The sequence below is a fragment of the Cyprinus carpio genome, chromosome B25 (assembly GCF_018340385.1).
Source record: "Cyprinus carpio isolate SPL01 chromosome B25, ASM1834038v1, whole genome shotgun sequence".
NCBI classification, from domain to species: Eukaryota; Metazoa; Chordata; class Actinopteri; order Cypriniformes; family Cyprinidae; genus Cyprinus; species Cyprinus carpio.
The window spans coordinates 14,882,713-14,899,223 of NC_056621.1; the positions used below are offsets into that span (position 1 = coordinate 14,882,713).

The 16,511-nt window shown below is 38.6% G+C and overlaps 1 protein-coding gene across 14 annotated transcripts in view; it reads right to left on the minus strand.

The window, feature by feature from the left end:
- Window positions 1–16,511, minus strand: part of cadps2 (Ca++-dependent secretion activator 2) — a 132,956-nt gene that overhangs the window by 94,717 nt on the left and 21,728 nt on the right. For all 14 annotated transcript variants that reach the window (XM_042752855.1, XM_042752853.1, XM_042752851.1 and 11 more), the window contains exon 2: window positions 9,639–9,752. In XM_042752855.1, coding sequence (XP_042608789.1) covers window positions 9,639–9,752 — 114 coding nt within the window. The remainder of the gene's footprint in view (window positions 1–9,638; window positions 9,753–16,511) is intronic.

Here is a 16,511-nt window from a genome sequence, read left to right on the forward strand (position 1 = left end):
TTGAGAAATATCAATATTTATAAGATAACATTGAGATAATTTAAGGCAACTGGAAATGTAATTTTTATTTTATGTAAACCTAAAACATTTAAAAACATCACTTAAATGTTTTTGTGTAATCTGTTACAAAATATTTTTTGAGTTCTGTGAACTTATTAGGGTTTACAGTGAACTAACAATCATTAATACTTAAGTAATCATTTTTAAATTAATTATACATTTGGGCCAAGAGGCGCAGGACTACCTCACAACACAAGCACAAAAATTACAGACTACTGTGCTGCATTACACAATCAGCCATCCATAAAATGGGTCTTATTTTATCATAAGCACTCATAACTACCGGTTATGGCCTTCAGGCGACTCAGACAGCCCTTCTATATGGCATGAGGGCTGACTTCATTACCTAATACAGCAAATCCTACAGCCTCTCAACACTAATTTCCTGCCCCGTCTGCCCTCGTCAAGCACAGCTGAAATCATTTTCATAAACAGCACTGAGAAAATAAGTGATCTAACCTGCGGGGACCCAAACACAGCTTCTGCTCGGCATGATTGGCTGTTTTTTTCCATAACAATAGAGGAAGGCTGAAGGGTGAACTTTTGGAGGCATTTTATTACTGTTGGCGGTGGGCTCTGAAGTGGACATGTTAGCATGAATGGACCCAAAAGCATTAAAAATAAAGTGCACAATGAACTGAAGAAACCTTTATTCTCTGAAGAAGTGTTCAAATTTATTTGATACAATTTCTTTTTTAAGGCTTTGGTGATTTTAGGTTTGTTTTTAATTGATGTGATTACCATGTACAATTTAAATTTAAATCACTGCTTCAGGAGTGAAAATAGAGAAATGGCAATTAAGAAAACTATGTAGGAATGCCAATTAAACACTACTGGGGTGCCTGAAGAATACGGGCGTCTTACTCTTAACTTAAGCAAAACTGCACAACTCTTGGTGAAATTAAAGTAAAAGGTCATACGGTGAGTAATGCACCCCAGGATCGATTTGATTCTCACCCCTTTATCCATATCTGGCCCCCAGTTTCTCCTGACCTTTCAGATATCCTTCTAATTCCACAATGGCTTTCTCATCACGCAAAGCTACAGAAGATGCTGTGAAATGTTTTAGGTGTGTGTATTCCACCTAAGCTCCATCGTATATGTGACCCTGGACCACAAAACAAGTCTTAAGTCGCTGGGATATATTTTTAGCAATAGCCAAAAAAAAAAAAAAACATTGTATAGGTCAAAATTATCGATTTTTATTTTATGCCAAAAATCATTAGGATATTAAGTAAAGATCATGTTCCATGAAGATATTTTGTAAATTTCCTACCATAAATATATCAAAATCTAATTTTTGATTAGTAATATGCATTGCTAAGAACTTCATTTAGAGGCGATTTTCTCAGTATTTAGATTTTTTTTTGCACCCTCAGATTCTGGATGATGTACAAATCTCAATTTCTAGAAATTGAGCCTTATGACTGGTTTTGTGGTCCAGGGTCACATATATGTCCAGCATGTAGTCGCGAGTCAGCTAGTCTCACAGTCCATCCGCTGACCAGTTAAATACAAAACTGAACTGGAAAGTACTTCTACGAACTGGGAAGCTTAAATCTGATAGAAATCTGGTAGAAACAACAAAGACAGTTTATTTTTCAATATTTGCTTAATGGCATCTTTTTTTATAACTGAAGGCGAGTATCACTGATACCAATACAACTGATGTCTCTAGGAAACTTAAAAAAAGTATAACTTTAATTTAAGTTAACTTAATATAATCTTCACATAAATCCATTATAATAAATGTCATATTTAGCTACCTGTGCCCTTCAGCAAGTAGGAAATATACAGAAATTGAATAAAGTTATCAAACACTAAATTCTAGATCAAATATAGATGAAGCTTTTTGGAGTGTTACAAGCTCTTGGTGCATAAAGAAGGTCTGTAAAGTTGCAAAGACTAAAGTCTCAAATCCAAAGAGATATTCTTTATAAAAGTTAAGGGTGTGCTCACACTAGGCACGACTGCCCTGAACCGAGCCTGAGCGCGATTATCCCCCCTCCCCACTCCTCTTTCTGAGCCAGAGCACGCTTACGTCATGTATGAGATAATGGAGAAAACCACTTACGCTAATATTCTGGCAAATAATTAATAATAATTAATTTATAATTTATTCCGTGCATTGATTTTCAATTGTATGTATCGGAAAATTATTACGGAGACAGCTGAGGTTAAAGGGATCATATGATGCAATTTCAAATTTTCCTTTCTCTTTGAGTGTTACTAGCTCTTAGTGAATAAAGAAGACCTGTGAAGTTGCAAAGACTAAAGTCTCAAATCCAAAGAGATATTCTTTATAAAAGTTGAGACTCGTCCACGCCCTCCTGAAACAGCACGTTCTGTGACGCTGTGTGTTTCACTGTGAAAGCAAAACTACTTTGCTTGGCCTTCCAAAAGAGGACGATATCTGCTTCATCATGCCTGGAGCTGCTCCGTGCTGGTCGCTGAAGAAATACATTAACTTTGCACTGTGGATCACCGAATCGACTTTCACCATGGATGAAGTGGCATCCATCCTGGGGTCGTCGTATGTGGTTGCTGCAAGACCAAGATACGCTCCTTCGTAGAATCCGCCTGCTGCACTGCTCACTCAAGCCGGCCGTGACTCACTTTAAACCACGCCTCACTCTAGGCCTCCAGCCTCTGCTCACTCAAGGCTGCGCTGTGTGATGCTGTTTCGTTGAGAAAGCGAAACTACTTTGTTTTTGCCTTCCAAAAGAAAACATGACTAGAAATCCCATAATGGGTTTATAATGGGTTTTAAGTTTTTGTCTCGTCGCTCCGGCCGGACAAGGCTTCACAATATGTTAAGAGGCGTAACATTTCCGTCTCACGCTTGAGGCATTTGGCCAATCACAATGCGCTGGACAGCTGGCCAATCACAGCACACCTCGTTTTTCAGAGAGATGAGTCTTGTGAAAATTGACGCGTTTCAGAAAAACCAAAGACTTAAACTACTTTAGACTGTGTGCATTGAATTTATTTAATACACAAGTTTCACAATCTGAGTTGTATTACTGAAATAAATGAACTTTTCCACGACATTCTCATTTATTGAGATGCAATAAATTATCCTGTAAAATAAAAATAAAAAAACTATGAAAAAAAAAACTTTACATGTCAGTCAGATGGCTCTTCCTGTCTAAGTGTGCCGTTCATGGCCAGAATAAACTGCAATGTGTACCAGACACTAGTTTAGTCAAAGGTCTGGCTATTAGGCTGTTAGTCAGCTGGTGTGAGTGGTTCAGACTAGATATAGCCCGATTAATCATGGTTTAGAGCCTCTTCTTAGAGCCGAGAGCGCTGTTTGAATCTATAAATCCATTTGGACTGAACTGTGTTTGCGAACTGATGATTACTTCAACATTATTTTTCGTTATGTGAAACTGATTCCATCAAGTCACAAGGGCTCTTATCGCCCAAATAATTTCTGAGAAGAGCACATTATTGAAATCAGTGACATGAATGACACAAAAACTCACCAATCCCTTTTCTAACAAATTTCCCCCAGCAAATGTTATTTCCAACAAGCATCCAAGTCAATAAAACTTGGCTACTTTTCATTTATCAGTCCGACAGCCAGTAAAAATAAAGTTTATATTATCGAAAGAAAAGTAATAGCACACCTCTCCACAAAGGTGGAAAGTAATAGCACACCTTTCTTCAACAAGCCGTATGATTTGATGTATCATTCATGTCTGAAACGTCAATGGAGCAGCGATGAGATATGCCCTAAAATTGCTTAAAAAGCTTAGATTAGGATTAAGGCTTTGTTTGAATCCCCAAAACAAATTTAATCAATAATGCCTGTTCTGAGGGGTGACCTGAGGTCAAATGTCTCACCAAAGAGCACAAAAATCTTTTCAACTTTCCAATTCACCTATAATTATCATAATGACCAACCCTGAACTTTTACAATCAGGCTTCCACCACCCACATGGTGCCAAATCACGACTTTTAAATTTTATTAGGCAGTAATGGGAAGGTTGATGTCATTATTGATCAAAATAAGTCTATTGCAACATATTGATGCCGTGCACAATGAAAAGCTGCCACAGTCAATAAATGGCAAAGGCTGAGGACAGAGGAGGAAAATGGCAGCTCTTCTGTTCACACACAATAGCTCTATTATTATAATTGAAGATGATCTGACAGGTCCTCAGAGTGTAATAAAAGGAAGTATGTTCTGAATCACTGCGTTTCTGAGTTTAGTGCCAGTACAGAGCGGCTTAACTTGGAAAAAACAAGCACTAAACAGCTTCTTATCAGTCCTTTATCAAACAACATCCAGCATCTGCAAATGCAGGTTATTAGAGCAGATGGAAGATTGTGGGAAATAATAAACAGGCTGGAGGAAATATGCTAGACAGCTGGAAAATAAAAAAGAACGAATAAATAAAAAAAATGGCAGAACATTCCATGTATTCTCAAACATGAATTCCAACAGACAACACTGAAAAATAAATTTATAAATATACAGAAAAAAACAAAGCATTGTGCAAAGCATTTTAGTTATTAGCCCAAATTTTCCTCATAGTATGTAAGTAAATAAATACATTAATTCATGTAATCATAGAAGAAAAAAAAGGAAAAAATGACTGGTGATTTTTTTTTTTTTATTAAATTTAGTCCTAAATTTACTTTTGAATTACTTTAATTAATTAATTAAATGGTGTGTTTATTAAATAATTTTTTTTCTTACATTTTTTGTCTCATTTATCGGTCTAAAATAAATAAATAAATAAACAGAACATAAAAAAGTCAAATTTTTGATCATAGTATACAAGCAAATAAATACATATATTAATGTGTTAATAGGAAAAGGAATAAATTATTGAAAACAAAAAACTGAACTAAAACAACTAATTCTAAAATATATATAGTCCTACAGTTATTTTTGTATTTTGTATGTAAATATTGCCTTTTTTTTTTACATTAGTTATTATTATTTTTTTTTCCTATTCATTACATTTCTGTCTCTTGTATGATAATTAGGTAGACTGGTCTTGTTTATCATTGGTTTTAAAATAAATAAATAAACATAACTAAATAATTTTTAATTTAAATTTGATTTCATATGATCTTTAAAAGCTGTTGAGCTCTATTATGACCACTGAGCACTGGGTAATCTCACCACCAAAGGCTCTGAATCCTCTCAGGCCTGTAGTTCCTCTTGGCTTCAGCACCGGTGGGATGCTCCCACGTCCTGCAAACCCACTAAAAATATCTCAGCAGAAAGGAGAGGAGGGGAGGGGATCTGCGGGGACTAATCCTACATCTTTAATTCACAGCACATTCTGTCATAATCAATGAAAGTGGTGGCAGGCAGCTCCTGCTTGACTGACACGCTAATGAGAGTTATGACTGAACCGTGAAGATGAGAGCTATTTTTTGTGTCAGAAACTGCATTTTTATCACTCTTCAGAAAGCGCTTAGATCCTCTTTTGAGTATTTTATTAGGGTTTTACATTACTGGTCACCATTTAAAGTAAGTGACCCTTTATGATCCACAAGTCTCACTTTGCACAAACCCCCCCCCCCTGAAGTAACTCCAGTTGAAACAATAATTTAGGGGAATCACTCTCATATTTAAAGACATGTTTATGTGAAAGCTCTAAGATACAACAGGTTGCTTGGTAACCTGGCATGTCCTCATAAAAAGCTGTACTGTGTGTGTGATGTATGAGATCTTCAGAGATGACCTCAGTCCTGCTTGGCAATAGACAGGGGTTATGCTAATTGTCTGTGAACGAGTGCTGTATTCTGTTGCTTCAGTAAAGTTCACAAAAGCATTTCAGAGAGCCGAGTTAAAGAATAACCAAATGCTTTAATTTGAGCCCAGTCCACTCACACTGAAGTATTGCCTATTAAAATATTAAACGTAGAGGGAAATGGGGTGAAAGCACAAAGAACTAATATTATAGTAGCTCAGTATTGTAACTAATGGCAACATTATGCATTTGCTTATACAGTTATTAAATGTTGATGAAATATCGATGATCTCTGGAACCTAATGAAGCTGAGCTGGACCTCAAAGATTGAACAGAAAGGACGGACATTTTTAAAACTTCAAGAGAAAGAGACTGGAAAAAGCAAAACTCTGTTTGACCCGAGGTGAGAGGTGGAAAAAGATGTTTAGATGGTCTATATTTACTTCATACTGCAGATGATAAAGCACTCAAAGTTATTCTGCATGACTGTGTTTCAGAAGGATACAAAATATTTCTGTCTAGGTGTGAAATATATGCACCAACCATTGGCAAAATGTTAATTAATTCAAAATTAATCTTTAATTTATGTAGTCGCCTACATCATTGATGTCAAAATTGTACATAAGGAACAAGAAAATGAATCAAAGAACAAGAACATGAATCAAATGGCATACAGTGCAAAGTGTGGCTTTGGAGCTCTGTATCATAAAATGCACAAAGTATAAACAGCTTTCAGGACGTTTGATTTATTGAGTTCCTCATACAATAGACTTTAACAGTCAAGTTCTGAGAAAAAAAAAATATATTCTCAATAGGTGATTGATTTTTAAGAATAACTTATTAACCTTTAAAAAGACAGATCTGCTGTGAGGTAAGATGATGTTAATCGATGGTATATGCTTTTGTTGAAGTAATCAGCCTGCATTATTTCAAAAAAATTTTTGTGTGTGTTTAACAGCCCAATTCCTGGTAAAAAAACAAAACAAAAAAACAATCCTAACCATGACTCTGCAGAGAAATCTCCATCACTCAAAAAGAAACAAAATATGCATCAAAAGAACTCTTCAGTTCAATGCAACACTGTAAATAATGTAATAGAATCTTCCCTATGTTTTTAAACTACTTAAATATTTTTGTAAATATTCTGATTATATCATTTGCTATGCTTCATGGGATTGTAGTTCTTTCCCTCATTAAAACCATTATGTAAACAGTAAAGTACCTTTTTTTTTCTTTTGTCCAATTTTCAAAAACTTTTTTTGCTTCAAATGTTGTGATACATCGTAGCTGGTTGGTTTGCTTAATAGCTTATTACTCATTAACAAAGACTTTTAAAAAATCCCAAAATCCCCAAAAATACATGTGCAGACACTTATGCAATCCATACAGGTTGCATGATTACCCATTTTTACTCTCTGCACTTACAGTGATGCAATGTGACAAAACTAGAATGCAATAAAACTAGTGATAAACTACCCAAAGCAGTTAACTACTAGTGCAACCCCTATCAGTCATTCCTTGCTCCTCTTCATCTTCTAAACAATGTTCACTATAGAACTACAATTAAACTCCTACAGTGTCCATAAGTCCCTGGTGGCACACTTTGGCGTATGCTACAAAAATGGCCCACAGAACCCAAAGAGATGCTTTGATATGAGCACGATGGCCAGTGAATGACAATATGGAACTTTGATCAGCCAACACAGAGTCCTCCACATGTGCAAGAGTGACTATCAGACCTAACTTCAAAGAGCTGCTTCCCATCCAGAGCAATTAATAGAGCGGAGAGCCAACTGATATGATATGATGATCCTATTAGGATATGATAGGCATGTCCTGTTCTAAAAGAAAAATAAATTTAGAGAAAGAGATGAAAGAAAGAAAGACGGTGACTGACAATGTAAGATATGAAAGGTAAAAGCACTGATTCCAAAGGCTTGTTTGATGAATATACTGTACATTGATGCGGTCTGATTCAGCGGACCATCTGTTGAGCCTGTTCGCCATTCTCTGGAAACATTGCATGCCTTATCGTACCATTAAACGAACATGAAAGACATGAATAAAGATAAAAAGTGACTGTCTGAAAGAAAAAAAAAACAGCTTGGAGGTAGGTAAAGCAATTGAAGAAAAGCCGAGCTCGAGCATCACTTCACATACAGAATTCAGCCAATCAATTTTCAATAATTTATCAGCTGACCAAAGCAAAAAGCTCCAGGCATTTTTCCTGTGGGTGTTTAAAAAAAAAATCTCTTTCTGTAGGTCAGTTCAGCAGCTAAGAGAAAAGAGAACTAAATTCACTTTTTTAAAACTTTCCTTGAGGCACCATTTATAATTTCACCATTAAAAGTGCAGTTGGAATTGACAGATCTTACATTGTGCATGATGGGCACAGACTTGGGCTTCAGATTTCGGTTTCATTCAGCTTGAAGATTATTATATTTTATATTTTGAGGTTTTTTTTCATTTGTCATGCATCTAACAACAAGACATGCTTCTGCATGAGTTTGTCATGTTCAGAACGCTTTGAGAGTCTGGTAGTGCGTGATTCTCAGTCATTTAGTGTATGATGCCAGTTTTTCTCTGTAAGCATTTACAAAGTCAGCAAGTGTATGATGCCTAATGTTTTAAAATCATCATATAAACAGTCATGTAGTGTATTCCAGTCTTTAGTCACACTTGCTTTCGGGTGAGATCCACTTGAAAAAAGGCACTTAAAAAGTGCATTTCCTTCACCGGATTTGAGCAAGAGATTTGGCAGAGATATATCTTTGGGTTGGGTTGAAAATTCAAGCGCAAAGAGGACAGCCAGGACGCTATGCTGTAAATACAGATGCATCTGCTAACTGTTTATTTCTCACACTTTTTGCACACATATAAGCAGTCCAACTGATAAATGTCTGAATATGCCTACTCCCCTACTTTATACAGTAGTAGGCACAAACACTATGTGAAAATACTAGTCTGTCAGAATTCATAGTATTCAATAGTTGACGAAAAGTACCTGGAGGACCTACTACTTTCAAAAAGTTCCTCAAGTGAGAACTTGACAAAAAAATGGCAACACATTAACTTAAATGTAAAATTTAAGTAAAAGGGTGAAAATTTTATTTTTTTGTAAAACACGTCAATAGTCTTTGTTTTATTTAGAACTTCAAAAATGTTTTTACAGTGTATATAAAACAAGTTTTTAATGGTTGTGAAGTTCGTTCCTCATCAAAACTCCAGCTGTAAACATTTTGGTCACATCCTAATGGCCAAAGACTAGTGGTCGACCGATATATCGCTAAGGCCGATATATCAGCCAATATTTGGCTTTTTTCAAATATCGGCATCGGCCGATAAGTTTTTCTGCTTGCCCGATGTGTTCCGAGGCGGGACTTTTATTTTGACAGCATTGAGACCGGCAGCAGAGCCTGTGCACATAGTGCTCACATTCTCCCTCTCGTTTAATGTCGTTGTTAACAGTTCTGTCTAATACTGATAGAAGTCTGTCTAATAATCCGATAGAACGGTTAAACAAAGGAATTAATGTATACAGAAAATATTATAACGATTGCTTTTATATAATTCGTAATAGAAAGGCAAACATTTCAATTCTTTCTCATTTGCCATCAGTATTAAGAAAATACGCATTTATATAATTCAAACCAACCTTTGAATGACTAATGAACATTTAATTTCATATATATATATATATATATATATATATATATATATATACATATTTCATATATCTGCTTTATCGGCCCCCCTACTTTCCTAGATATCGGCATCGGCTGTCAAAAAACAATATCGGTCGACCACTACCAAAGATTCTGAAAGTCTATTTGAAATAGAAAGTAAATCAGAGAGTCTTGCCTCATAGTAACTGCGCACAGCGTTGCAGAAAGCCTCATCTGCGACGATCTGCGTCTCTCCTTTCAAGAAGGCCTGGAAACGCTCCTTCACCACCTGCAACTGCTGCTTGTTCAGCTGAAAACAGAAAAGAGAAAAAAAAAACAAGAGTTAACTTCTATCTGTGACTTCTCATTTTCTTCAGCATAAATAAATAACCATAGGAAATCAGAGTTCATGATCATGCTCACTGTAGCACCTCTTCTTGCAACACTATGCAACGCAATTCGGTTTAGCATGTGTCAATATAAAAACGTCCTTTTCTGCTAAATTATGTTATTCTTTAACTGCAGTTCACTTCCAAAGCACATGAAAATGGCTTTCCAGGAGTACAAATAGCCTCATTTTACTTGTTTGTATTCATAAATGTTGTTTTTGCGAGGCGTTATTGATGTTTTGGTAATGAATAATGAGTGGAAAAACACAATTATTTTCCCATCCTTTAATGTGCTTCCAAAGCTGATGTAAAATCAGCAGGAACTACAGAACAAATGCATCGATAATGTTTTAGAGGAAAAACATCTTTATTCAAAATAGCAATGTTTTTCTTCAGGAAAAAAAAAATTGCTTGGAAAAAAAAAAAAAACATTAGTCATAGCCTTTGATGTTGTTTGGAGGGGGTTATTTCTAATCAAATTTACCCACAGGGAGCATGAAAGGAGGCTGCTTAAAAAATCAGGACTATTAACTGCTTTTCTTAGCCATAATCATAGTTATGACTCATCATAAATTGACATACAGGATGGCCATTTTGAAAACCGGCTTTGGCAGAGACTTTGTCTTGAGTTGGAAATAGAAGAAACTGTTGGGTAACTGTGCAACAACACAAAACTGCATGTTGCGGTTTTATGGTTCCCACAAAAATATTAAGCAGCACAATTGTTTATTAAGTTTTGAATGTGCTTTTAGGTACATAATCAAATTTTCTCAAATATATTTTCAGTAGAAAAATGTTTATATGTTGTACAAAGCAAAAACGATTAATAAAAGTCAGGTTTGTTTGCACATAAACCATGTAAAGATATCAAGTTGCACACATATCTCACAAATCACTCTTGAAGGACACATATAATTCTAAGGACATAAACAGTCATTTCAGATGTCAACACTATTATATTAACATTTTTTAGAAATTCAAGATGCATCGTAATCCTGACGATGAACCTGAAAAGCAGTGAAGTTGTGTAGCAAAATGCTCCGTTTATTTTCCTTCCTGTCGAATGCATGGTGAGCCCACAGGCAAATGTAACAGACATTAAATGTGCTACGACAGTCAACGGTTTTATAACCACTGTAAATTCTAAAATTCCCACCGAGTTGTTGCAACCTACGGGATATCCTTAATCCTAAATCATAAATCATTAAAACATCTAAAACCATAACCCATGAATCATTAAAACTATCAATCAACATTACATCCAACACCAAATACAAAAATACAAACAGATCCCATGCAGATTCAAACACATACTGTAGTTAGAGTTGTTTAAAATGCTGAGAATGTGTTTCTGGTTGCAGATGCTATCTTTAAGCGATTTAACCAGAGGTGGTCATTAATAAGTGCAACAGAGCACGTGTCTATGTCATCAGCATCAAGCTACAGCACAGTGCTTGCATTTCCTCCATGTAGCACTCGCTGCTGTCTCGCTTTCAATGGCTTATTCACTTTCAGTCGTGATCGACTGGGCCTTGTCTCTTTGTGAGCCAGCAATTCACTCTCTCTTGTTTGTAAGGCAATGCAATCATTTCAAGCATAGGACAGAGTTGCTCTAAATATCCCTCACACCTGCATGGAGTGAGTGGCAAAGAAAAAAAAGTGATGAAAGTATGGATGTGAATGTTGCAATATATCAGTACTGTTGATTAATAAATATTAGTGTTGTCAAACGATTAATCGCATCCAAAATAAAAGTTTTTGTATACATAATATATATGTGTGTACTGTGTATATTTTGTTATGAATATATAAATACATACACATGCATGTATATATTTAAGACAAATATGTTGTTTATATATCAAATATATTTATAAATATAATATAAATGATATGAATATTAATACATACCTACGTGTCAATATTTTCAAAATATATACTGTAAATGTATGTGTGTGTATTTAAATATACATAATAAATATACACAGTACACACACACATATTATGTGAACAAAAACTTATTTTGGATGCGATTAATCGAGATTAATCATTTGACAGCTGATAAATACTGATATTGTGTTTATAATATTTCAAATAATTCATCACCAATAACTGCTTTCCTGTAGTTTAAACAGCAGAGCATGGTGCTAACAACACTAAGATCATGGGTACAATTCCCAGTGAAAAGAAGAGCTGATAAAGCGATAAAGCGTGTACTTTGAATGCAATGTAATGCTGGGCATACACTGCACGATTTTAGCCCTGATTTTCACTCACCGACAGTTTTGTGGACATCGCCGACAAATGACCAGAATTAAATATCAAGTTATCAAAGACGTGATCTGAGAGAAGCACTGATGATGATAAAAACTAGATGAATAAAGTCTGTAAACAAACTTTAAAGTTGGCTTGAGAAAGCCTAGCCTGAAAGTTTGAAGCAGTTGTAAATGCTTGAAGTTTGAAAGTTTAGATAGATAGATTAAACAGATGTTGATGGCATGTTGCAGCACAATTTAATACATTGTTAAGGATTTAACATGTTGCTATTATGATTAGCATGTTGTTAACATGTTGATAACATGTTTCTAGCACAAATAGTATGTTGCTAACATGATTACCATGTTGCTAGCATGTTTTAACACGATCAGCATGTTTTAGCATGATTAGCATGTTTCTAACATGATTATCATGTTGCTAGTATGCTTCTAACACAATTAGCATGTTGTTTGATTAGCATGTCTAACAAGATTTAGTATGTTGACAGTATGATTTATCATGTTGTCCCAGGATAGTCATTAAGCTTTGCTAGTGACAGACGGATTAAACACTCTATAAGTCTTATTGTACAAAAGTTTTGACCCCATCAATGAAAATCTATGGGACTTTTCACAGTTTTGATCGTCTGTTCCATAAGTCAAATGTTCATTAAAAAAAGTCGGATAAGACTCGCAAGACGAGTCATTCCAGTCTGAAGTTCTGAACTGAGTTTTTTTGGATCGAGCTTGAACAATCTAAGAGGAGATACAGTCCAAATTGTCTCAGAAAAAGAAGAAGCGTAAACAGCATTGACTAGAATGTAACAGCATAAAATAGCATGACTTCTGTGAAAAGGGCATTATAGTATTTTTTACAGTATATTGTCTGGTGTGAAAGTGGTTTTTCGAGGGTCTCCAGAAGGGTTCATGAAAATGTAGAAAAAAAAATGGAAAACTCACATTAATCGCAATTAAATAGCTGCTATTTGTACATAGTGGTATACAGTGGACACGTATGCCTTGATTCTAAGCCAAATGATATAATGAATGTAATAAGAGACTTGCAAAGACAGCTAAGTAGTGGAATCAAACTGTCCAACAGACGTCAAGATATCAGATTTTCACAACACAATTATCATGGCCAAAAGAACGTTCCCGGTTACTTAGCTGTAACCTTGTTCCCTGAGAAAGCGGAACGAGATGCTGCGCTGCTCAGCGCATTGGGAAACGTCTTGTTCGTGACCAGCTGTGAATAATGTGTGTAACACGTCGATAGAATTGACACGGTGGTAATATAGCCTCGGTTGATGACGTCATCGGAGCGCGTCCGCAACACGGGGCTATAAATAGATAAGCCACAGGTGCATCAACAGGACATTTTGTCTGAAGAGCAGTCCTGGGACATATTTCAGTACGGCAATGCAGCGCAGCATCTCGTTCCGCTTTCTCAGGGAACAAGGTTACAGCTAAGTAACCGGGAACGTTCCCTTTCGAAAGCTTCAGTCGATGCTGCGCTGCTCAGCGCATTGGGAACGAGAATACCCACGCCGCCGTGCTTGAAAATGTCTGGACCCCTAAAGGTTGTGCAGGTGTGCTACCAAACCACAAGAAGGCCTCAGACATAGCTTGTGATGTTGACTCAAGGACATGAGAGCCCGGAGTAGCATGGATCCACATCCAAACTATAAAATCTTATGAATGTGTGCGGAGAGGACCAACCTGCCGCATCACAAACCCGTTGTAAGGGGGCACCCCTTGCTAAAGCACTAGAGGAGGCGACCCCCCCTTGTGGAGTGAGCTCTAAGACCTATAGGCGAAGCTTGACCGCGCGCCTCATAAGCCAAAGCAATAGCATCCCTGACCCAGTGAGACATGGTCTGCCTGGTGGCAGCTGCTCCTCTGTTACCACCACCATAACAGACGAACAGTTGCTCCGACTTACGCCACTGGCTAGTGCGGTGGACGTAAGTCTGAAGAGCACGGACTGGACACAGTCTATAAGATTTCTCCTGCTCCGGCGTTGCGAACGGCGGAGGACAGAAGGCCTCTAGAATGACCGGATGTACAGCCGAAAACGGAACCTTAGGCAGGTAATCAGGATGAGGATGCAGAATCACTTTCACGCTCCCTGGGGCAAAGTCTAAGCATGATGGTGAGATAGACAGAGCCTGCATATCCCCAATCCTCTTCAAAGAAGTTATTGCCATGAGAAAAACCATTTTTTAGAGTTAGAAGTCTATCAGACGCTGACTCTAAAGGTTCAAAGGGGGTTTCAACCAGACCCTCGAGAACTATAGCTAAGTCCCAAGAAGGCATCTTGGTCTTTACTGTAGGCCTCAGTCGTCTGGCCCCACGAAGAAAGCGAGAGAGCAGAGGGTGTCTACCGAGTGGCACCCCGTCAATCAAGGCGTGGCAAGCCGAAAGAGCGGCCACATAAACCTTAAGAGTAGCAGGGCATGTGCCTGTTGACAACTTCTCTTGCATGAAGTCCAGAACTGAAGCAATATGGCAGTTGACCGGATCTACATTGTGTACCACACACCACCTGTCAAAGACACCCCATTTACTGGCATAACTCCGTCTGGTGGAGGAAGCCCTAGCACTAAGGATGGTATCAATAACACCCGGCGACAGCCCTGTGTTCCTCAGCTGGTACCCTTCAGGGGCCAAACATGAAGATTCCACAGGTCGGGCCTGGGATGGAATATCGTACCCCCTGCCTGAGACAGAAGGTCCCTCCTCTCCGGAATCGCCCAAGGCGAGCCGTCGAGGAGAGATATTATCTCCGAGAACCATACCCTGTTCGGCCAACGTGGCGCTATCAGCAAGAGGCAAGACCCTTGTTGGCGAACTCTGGCTAGGACTCCCGGGAGCAGAGAAACTGGAGGAAATGCATACAGGCGCATTCTGGGCCATGTGTGTGCCATCGCATCCAGACCCAGGGGGGCTGGGTGACTCAGAGAGAAGTAGAGGGGACATTGCGCTGTCTGAAGGGAGGCGAAGAGGTCCACCTCTGCTTCGTAAAATTTTTTCCCAAATCTGTTCCACTACCTCTGGGTGGAGTTTCCATTCCCCTGTCGGAAGTGTCTGTCTGGACAGTAAATCCGCTCCCACATTCAAACGCCCCGGAATGTAAACTGCCCTGAGTGACAGGAGCTTGTCCTGGGCCCAAAGAAAAATCTGCCTCGCTATCTTGTTCAGATTGCGTGAGCGCAGACCCCCCTGGTGATTTATATATGAGACTGTTGCTGTGTTGTCCACCCGTACTAGAACATGACAGTCTCTCAAATGATGGAGGAAATATTTCAGAGCCAGAAATGCGGCCATCAGCTCGAGGCAATTGATGTGCCAATCGAGCTGACGACCCCCCCCATTCCCTTGAGCTGGGTGGCCATCCAAAACTGCTCCCCAGCCCAACAGGGAGGCATCTGTCGTTAGCAGTCTGCGACGACACGGTGCCCCTAGAGTGGGACCCAAGGCAAGGAACCGGGGTCTGATCCACAGAGATAGTGTACGAAGCCCGCGGCGCGTCACTTTTATTTGCCTTTGAGGATTGGCTCTCGGATGAAATCCTCTGGCTTTTAGCCACAACTGAAACGGTCTCATGTGCAACAGCCCCAAAGGAATCACCGTAGATGCTGAAGCCATGAAACCTAGCATCTTTTGATACTGACGAACAGTGCGATCCTGGCCTAGCCTGACCTTGCTCATGGTCTGCTGAATGGTCTCGATCCGAGCGGGAGACAGTTGTGACCGCATCGTGATCGAATCCCAAACGATCCCGAGATAAGTCGTTCTCTGAGTCGGACAGAGAACACTCTTCTCGGTGTTGAGTCTCAACCCCAGAGAAACTAGATGAGCTAACACGATGTCCCTGTGTTGTAGCGCCATCTCTCGCGATTGCGCTAGTATCAGCCAATCGTCGATATAATTCAAAATGCGGATGCCCTGGAGTCGTAATGGAGCCAGCGCTGCATCCATGCACTTTGTGTACGTGCGGGGTGATAAGGCTAGGCCGAAAGGAAGAACCCGAAACTGGTATGCTTCGCCCCCGAAAGCGAACCTCAGGAATTTCCTGTGTTGTGGCAAAATCTCTATATGAAAATATGCGTCCTTCAGATCGATCGTGATAAACCAATCGCGAAGCTGAATTTGCGACACGACCGTCTTGACGGTTAACATCTTGAACTTGAGTGCTCTGATTGTACGGTTTAAGCCTCGAAGATCCAAGATTGGACGCACTCCCCCACCCTTTTTGGGAACTAGGAAGTATCTGCTGTAATAGCCCGACTCTCTCTGTGGAAGAGGAACATGTTCTATGGCCTCTTTGCCCAGAAGAGTTTGTAGCTCTTGAGACAGTACCTGCATCAGCTCCGGTTTCACGGAAGTGGAAACCACGCCGTTGAAACGTGGAGGATGACGAAT